Source organism: Vulpes lagopus, chromosome 10 (assembly GCF_018345385.1).
Source record: "Vulpes lagopus strain Blue_001 chromosome 10, ASM1834538v1, whole genome shotgun sequence".
In the NCBI taxonomy this organism is placed as follows: Eukaryota; Metazoa; Chordata; class Mammalia; order Carnivora; family Canidae; genus Vulpes; species Vulpes lagopus.
This window is the reverse complement of record NC_054833.1, coordinates 80,643,356-80,651,599: the sequence shown is the minus strand read 5'-3', so window position 1 is coordinate 80,651,599 and position 8,244 is coordinate 80,643,356. Positions and strand designations below refer to the sequence as shown.

Here is an 8,244-nt window from a genome sequence, read left to right as displayed (position 1 = left end):
TACTCAGGGAATGGGGTGTCTGACCTGGGTGTGAGCAGGTCCATTTTGGCTCCAGGGAAGACTCCAGGGGACAGGACAGAAGCAGGGAGGCCGGCTGTGGATGAGCGGACACCCACTGCGACTGTCCTGCCCGGGGCATGGGGCACTCTGCCCAGTGTGGGAGCGTGGAGTGTCCGGGAACCTGGGGACGCCTGCAGACCTGTGCGCTCCATGTGGGTGTGGGGGGAGCTGGGGTGGCTCCCAGGCGCTCCGGGCGGTTGGTGAGGCTGCCGACTGGGATGGGGAGGGCTTGGGATTGGCGGGGCGCTGGGCATCACCTGTGTCCCGCTGGCCTGGCTCCGTGTGTCCCGGTGCTGCATGCATGCTTGCTTTTGTCCCTGGGTCCTGGCAGGTCACATGGCCTGTGAGGAGGGGGGAGGCTGGCTGGCTGTGTCTCCCCACCCCACCCTGGGGCCTCCTGCACACTCGGGGTCAACACGGTGGACAACACTGTGTGGTGAGGACCCAGGCCTGGTGAAGAGGCCGTGGGGGGCCATCACCATCTGCTGCCAGAGAGAGCCCTTGGGGGAGCAGGCACCCCAGTGGCCCCAGGGACTGCCCCCCGCCGGGGGGGATGGTATGTGTGGAAGGGGTCAGGGCCCAGAGCTGTGGTCTCAGGCTTCCGGTGAGGTTTGAGATGGTTCCTCCTTCCCCCGACCTCTGCCCTCCTCAGCCCAGACCCCAGGGGCCCAGGGACACCTCTGCCTTCCCGGAGCTGTGGTGCTGGCGCTGCGGTGATCGGGGGCTCCCTGCCCAGGAGAACGTGACCACTCAGCCCGGATCACCCTGTCCCCAGACCCGTACTGAATGGGAGGCACCTGACATCCCAGCACTTACACAGGTCAAGCTGTGCTCGGCTTCTGGGCAGAAGGACCCCAGGGGCTCCCCAGAGGAGGCAGTCCTCCTCCCACAGGTGGGCACTTGAGGGCTGGAAGGGGAAGTGAGTGTGCAACCTCACCTTGCACACCGCACTTTGGGGAAGCCTCTCGGGGGCCCTGATCAGTTTTCCACGCCCATGGGGGTGCAGGCTGGCCAGGCACTGATGGGTGATGCTTCCCCAGGTCTGGTTTCTCCACCCACATTCCCACAGGGTTTCAGAGCAGCCCCAGGACAGAAGCCGGGTCTGTTGTACCCGTAGATGAGGACACGAGGCCAGAGTGAACCCATGGTCGGCTGCCAGACCTCGGTTCAAGTCCCTGCTCCTGCAGAGGGATCCCCGTCAGTGTGGTGATCTCACAGGCTCTCCCAGTCCCGCTGCTAGGACTCCCCTGGGACACAGCTTTTGCTGATGATGTTCTTGTACCCACCTCTGGGCCACTGGCCACAGCGAGAGGTCCAGCCGGAGCGGAGATTGTTCTAGGGGCTTAAGGGGTGGACCTGTACTTCTTGGTGCTTAGGTGGACGCATGGCTGTACCGCCAGCATGGCCTGCAGGAGGCATCCCCCAGGCCGACTCTGCAGTTTGCAGGCGAGGCTGCAGGGCCCACACCCCATGTCACCCAGCCCTGGCACCTACCCTTGCCCTGGACACCGCGCTGTCCACACTTCGGGGAGGAAAACAAGGGGAACCTGAGAGGAGTGCCTGCCAAGCGTGCCTGCATATAAACCAGATTTGGCGGTGAAGCCAGGTCTCTTTCTACAGCACAGGCGGGCTGGGGGGTGCCCATCTTTAGAGGGAACCTTCTAAGGCTCAGGAGGGGCACACAGGCCTGAGCAGCACTGAGCCAGGGCGGACACAGGGTGAATGGCTCTGGCAGGTTTGCTGTGACTAGGGCTGGGTAGGGGCTGGGAGGGGGAGGGCAAGTCACCCTCCTTGAACTCCCCCCGCCCCCCACGACCCAAGCAAACAAGCCAGCATTTATCTATCTGGTCTGTTTGTAAATGGCTCTCTCTACTGACTTTTTATAGCAAGAAGCTTTTCTAGACCTGTTTTGCTTTTGTTAATTCGAAGATGTTTATTCTGGGTTTTGTAACATTTTTATTACAGGGTGACCTTTAAAATAAAAGCAACTTTGTCGGGGCATCTGGGCGGCTCAGTGGTTGAGGGCCTGCCTTCGACTCAGGGCGTGATCCTGGAGTCCTGGGATCAAGCCCATTGGGCTCCCCACAGGGAACCTGCTTCCCTCTGCCTGTGTCTCTGCCTCTCTCATGAATAAATAAAATCTCTTAAAAAGAAAAAAAAAAAAAGCAACTTTGTCACTCCTGGATTTGACTGTCTAGTGTGCTACCTTGTTTTTATTAGGCACTTGATAAAAACTTGTGTAATGGTTGAGTAAATCAGGTATTGGATTTATGTCTTAGAAGAAAATCTGTCTTCCCTGGGCCCCCTAGGTGGTAACCCCTCTCTGGTAACTGGTGCCCTTGTGGCGTTCTTGATGCTCTTCCCTCGTGTCCACTGCAAGCTCTGGCTCCTTTTCCCCCCCTTCTCCCCACGGCAGAGTCAGTATTTAAGGAATAAGTCAGTTATATAGATGCTGAGTGCTTCTGTAATGAGTCAGTACTACATCCACGATCACTTGTCATGCTTGGAAATTATGAACAGTCTCAGAACTTCCCAGTTTGCAAAGTAGAATTTTGCCATTCAATAAGGGACCTCCCAGCCTCTCTGAGGCTGGTGAGTGTAACTATCTTAAGTCAAGGCTTATCTCTAAGCAGCTCAAAGAGAAGGGAATCTGCCTACAAAGCAAAAATCCTCAGCTGTATTTTCTGACAATTTAGCATCATAAAAAGTGATCCAAGAACTTTCCCGATGCCAACAGCCTGAGTGCCAGAAGAGGACTGTATTCCTCTGTGCACAGGCACCTTGGCCTGCTCCTCGGTGCTGGACATCCCCCTTTCCCCTAGAGGGCAGATTCTGGTGTTGGTTCATGAGATAGCCATCCCTAACTGCTCCATGATTGAGAGAAGGAAATGACTTGGATTTTGCCTATGTTGACAGGTGGTCACTGCAAGTAGGAGAGGAATGGGTGTGGGCCACAGAAGGGGAAAGTCTGCAGCAGCAAAAGGTCCCAGGAAAGGGGAGCGATGTGTGCTGTGCACATGCAGGACATCAGGAGCGAGGCTGACACCCATGGTCTAGCAAGAAGCCCAGCTTGACCAGGGACGTGATTTATACTGGGACCATGTGGGAGGCCTAATGGCCACGGGGGACATGTTTGTAGGCCATCAGCCTGAGTTGGGTATCCTTGTCCAAGCTTGGCAAATTAATCCTGAAACAGGCTATCCAGAGGACAGAGCTGCAGAAGGCTCAGAAGACCCATCACCCATCATTATTAAAGAGAGGCCTTTCTCATATCAGTGCCAAGTTCTAAAAGCAATCCCAGGGCCATCTGGCAGCAGGCCACAGGTCCTGATGTCCCAGCACCGTGCAGAAGAAGGTCAGTGAGACTCCAGCTCTACATTTTTGAAAAATTTATTTTATACCCTTAGAAGCTAAGAACTCTGCCACTCATGAACCAAATTTAGGATTAAGATTCTCCCTTTGTTTATCTACTTCCTTTTGAAATTTTATAAACAAGATTTTTGTACACAAGAGGTAGCAGAGGGAAATTCCAGTCTGCTTGTTCCAAGCTCAAAAGGTAACTGCACACATCTCAATGTTAGCAGGGAGGGTGGGGCAAGACAGAGTTAAGTCTGAGGACAGATGCTCTAGGTCCTATAATGTCTTCTAGTTGCCAGTGACCGTGTGAGTACTCCAGGAGAAGTCGTGGGCGGGACACCTGCTGGGCTGCTCGTTCATTTCCCTCCAAGGGCAGACTCGGTGCCCTGCGGTGGGCCTCATGAAGGGAGTGTCTTGAGAACACACAGCATTGAGTTAGTTGTGCAATTCCTACTCGATGTGCAGACCATTTTGAAAGATTTATAAAAACATCTTCGTCCAAAAAATTGGCAGTAAAAATGACAACTCTTCCAAGGTAAGCCTGTCATAAGTGTCACTTTAAAAAAAAGTCATCAGCAGGTTTGTTGTAGACTGCAGTCGCTGGAAATCAAGTGGTTCCTGGCAAAGAGCATGATGGTCATTGCAGCAACAACACAAACAAACTTAACCAGAGCGTATGACACACAACAGTGACGGGTGATCCTGATGGAGCCTTACAGTGAGGACAGCAGGTGCTGGGGGCTGTGGGAGGCGTTGTTTCCATAGGAAATAAGGGACTAGAAGTGGCAATTTCACTCCTGAATTTGGGCTCCTGAGAGTGCAGTTGCCAGCGATGATGTCCCAACACAGATCATCACTGGCATTTCAAGGTCATGTCCTACACAATTGTTTCATGATGGGGGTGGAGAGTAGGTGGAGGATAGAGTAGGGAAAACAGTAGGACGTGGTAATATTTAGGTACTCAAAATCAATTTTAAAACATCACATTTGGAATTCCAAGAACAGCAGAACCATATAAAATTTGCCAACTCCTTCTGACCAATTCTCTGAGGGTGCAGTTCTGCTTTAAATGCAGCCCCATCTGCACGGTGTCCTTGACAGTGGCCATCGCTGGGCTGCGGGGGCTGCAGACATGCATACAAACTGCGGTCCAGCTGCACAGTTACTTCAACGTTCAGTAGTGAAGGGGCTGGGTGCTGGAGCGCACAGTGATGAAAGCTGTCTGTCCTGTGTCCACGCAATGCGAAAGCCACCAAAAAGGCACTTTGGGGCTGGCCATGCCTCTCTGACTTGGCAAATCTAACCAACAGGGGTGACCTGGCACTTCCTAAGCTTCCCCAGTTCCGTGCACGGTGAGTTGGAAACAAGGCAGAACACGTAACTAAAGGCAAAATTGTGTTGAAGATGGGTGTAGAAACTCAAAATACAAAACGTACAAATATATGAAATACGTTGGCATATCCCCTTCTCCCCTCTGGAAAAGGGAAGCTGGTATCTAATCTGAAATGAGTGGATGGTGCTTTACTGCTTTACTCGGGGAAATACCAACACAAGATGGATAGTTGTTCAATTACTTTCTGGTTATTTCCGGGAAAATAAATCTTGTCTCTTCAGTGTTCTTAGTCATGTTGAAGAGAAACAAAGTGTCAAGTTCCTTCTCTGCATTAAAATTACTACAACTCACAGAGCAGCACTTCTCAACTCAAATACTTAACTTCATATACAACCAGTACCAAGGGTTTCAGTAATTATATTTTAAGCAAAAGCAAATGATTGCAGATCACATGATTTAAGACTACAGTTTATTCAATATGTCTCCAAGCATTAAAAAGATGATTTTATGAAGTCAAACTCAGTAAAATTATAATTTAAAGTGCTCTTTATTTTTGTTTTCAAAATTTGGGGAAAAAATTCCATAACTTCTTTAGTGATTGATGTCATAGAATGCACCTTGTACTTCTGGAGGACTTTTTTTTTTTTTTTTTTTATTGCTCTTTTCAACCTCAATTATATCAGAAAAATACCTTAAAGAGCATGGTAAGTTTCCCAATTTTTGATCCTGGTAACATTTCATCAAGATCCAACTTTAGGCCCAGGGCTCGCATTCTGACCCGTCTGAAATTCTATACAAATAGGGAGACATATTAAATACAAAGGTCTGTGTAAACGGAGTTCTTTAACTACTATTTTACAATGAAAAGGAATTGTATCGCCTATCTTTACATCATTTTAAATTGGATATTCCTATTCAATGTTACTGCAAGATTAAAAATTTGCCCTCACATATCTAAAGGCAGCTTGCTTTTTTTTTTTTTTTTTTTTATATAAAAACCAAAGGAATTTCTTTTGTAGCATCGTAGAGAAAGCAACAGCTTTACCCCATTCCCTCTTGTATGTTTGTGTAACGACAAAGTCTGCCACCGGTTTTATTTCCTAGAATCTCCACACAGATGTGAAGCCATGTGTGGACTGTGCCCCCAGGACAGCTGATCCAGAGACAGTTCTCCCATTGCCACACAGCTCCTGAACCTTCTCCAGGGGGCAAGAGTGCCTTCTTTAAAAACACACACTCCTCTGAGATCATGACGGGTTCCCCTAGTCCAAGCTTTGGGCTCTTCTAAAGGGCTCAAAGGTGAGAATCTGATTTCAAAACAGCGCTGAGCACCCACAACTGAGCAGTGACTCCTCACTGTGCACCGGGCGGGCTGTTCCTCTAGGGATCCACATCGTCAAGGTCACTTCTCAACTCGCCAATCATCATGGGGGACTCTGAACCCTTCGAGAAAGAGAAGGAAGTCCAATTCACAGACTACTAGTAAAGTGAGAGAAAAGTTTCTCTGGGCCCACTGATTTATTTGTGTTGGGTAAACGTGTGCATTTAACAACTAAATGTTTATTGCAGGGTAATAAAACCTAACTGCAACACTCCTATTCAGCAGTGCCTGATTATGCAAAACTCTCATTCCTATGTTCTCACGTAATCACTGAAAGCACCCAGTGACCTACCTCAGATCACCATGCCACTAGGCAACAGAGCACACAGCACTCATTACAGCTCAGGGGAGTTGCTCAGGGGAGTAATGTGATAGAATTGCTTTGTGCTGGGCACTGAGCCACACTGCTGAAGATGGCCCTGGTCACTCCTGAATTCTGCTTCCATCCCCAGCTGGGGAACTTTGCTTACACGCCAACAAAGATCTGAATGCCTGCTGTGTGTCCTGGGACTCATCTAGCTGGGGGTAGGGGTGGGGAAGGAGAAGGGAGTCTCTGCAAAGTGACCCATAAAGCCAAGTGGAAGACAGGGGTGAATAGGGGAGGCCCGAGGTAGAAGGAAAAAGGGTATCTGATAAACTACAAGGCGGCCACTGGTATCCAGAACTCAGCAAACGAAGCGGGGAAAGGTGGGCAGGGGCCAAATCAAGCAGGACTGTGCTGAAGATTCCAGCCTTTACCCTGATGGGAATGGAGAGTCATGAAGGGTTTAAGCAGATGAAGCAAAGGAAGCAAGAGCGAGGCACAGAGTTGTCATGAAGCACTAAGGTGCTTATGACAATGGAACAGATGCCCGGGAGCTATTTAAAAGGTCAAACTGAGGGAAGCCTGGGTGGCTCAGAGATTGAGCATCTGCCTTTGGCCCAGGACATGATCCTGGAGTTCTTGGATCGAGTCCCACGTTGGGCTCCCTGCATGAAGCCTGCTTTGCCCTCTGCCTGTGTCTCTGCCTCTCTCTCTCTCTCTCATGCATAAATAAGTAAAATCTTAAAAACAAAACAAAACAAAATAACAAAACAAAACAAACCAAAAAACCCAGAAATGATTCCCTTCTCTAAAGTCAGGGTAACAGGGACCTTATCAGGTGGTTGTGAGGATCTGAAGGGTTAAAAAAAATGGCACACACGACATCATCAAGACTCATTTAATGAGGCCTTTGTGCCAAGCCCTGTGGTGGAATTCCAGAGGAGCCCGCCCTCATGGGAGGTTAGCCAGGCTGAGGGCAGGCACGACACACTCCATGACATTTCCACCTGCTTTGTCAGTAAGTATTCTATATGTACTTCACTCCTTTTTCTACTAGGCTGAGCAGTACTGAAAACGTTCATTTTTTTTTTTTTTTTTAAATAAGCTTAAAATTATTCTCTGATTCCCCTGACAAGTGTATTTCAGTAGCCCTTCCCTTCAAGGATCTGTGTTTCTAGGAAGGCTGGTAAGAGCCAAAAAGATGGAAGGGGTGATTTGTCACAACCCCACAGAATGCAGAGAACCAGCTGGAATGAACACTTCTGTGGCCATGCTTTATCAGGCCTACCTCAGGGATGCCTGCACTGCTAGCCAGAGACAGGTCAGAGCCTCATTGTAACTGTTGTCTGCAGCACTGTTCCACTCTGTAGGCACATTGCTGGTGAGCCCTGGGCAGGGATCACCAGAGGGTGGAGCTGGGGTCTCCTTTTTTCTTGATTAAGGAAATTCTTTTTGGAAAATTTCAGAGCAGATGGCACCCTTTCCCATGAGGATGTGGGCTATAGCAATACCTGTTGTAAATGCCTCTCTCCGTTCTCATTTGCGGGACTGCTCTCCGACCCATTACTGCTTCCAGATTGCTCTTTCTCATTCAGCAAAGCTGTGGCATAGGCCAATGTGTCCTGTGAGAGATTTAGACACAAGAGGAAAAAGTCAGGTGATGTGCAGTGGCAGCAGTACCACCAAAGAAGTCGATCCTTCACTTGATCTTTGGAGGCAGCGGGAGCCTCCAGGTAGTGGCTTCCCGGCAGCCACCAAGGCGCCCTTTAACCTCTGCTACCCACACTGCTTTTCTTCTGGCACCTAATT

General features: G+C 49.7%; 1 protein-coding gene across 2 annotated transcripts in view; it reads right to left on the bottom strand.

Moving 5' to 3' along the window:
• Positions 1-3,434: 3,434 nt before the first annotated feature.
• The window catches only part of USP24 (ubiquitin specific peptidase 24), a 138,007-nt gene continuing 133,197 nt past the window's right edge, over positions 3,435-8,244 (bottom strand). For both annotated transcript variants that reach the window (XM_041772379.1, XM_041772380.1), the window contains exons 67-68: positions 7,947-8,057; positions 3,435-6,193 (exon numbers count right to left, since the gene is read on the bottom strand). In XM_041772379.1, the coding sequence (XP_041628313.1) occupies positions 6,131-6,193; positions 7,947-8,057 (174 nt within the window). In that variant the 3' untranslated portion in view covers positions 3,435-6,130. The remainder of the gene's footprint in view (positions 6,194-7,946; positions 8,058-8,244) is intronic.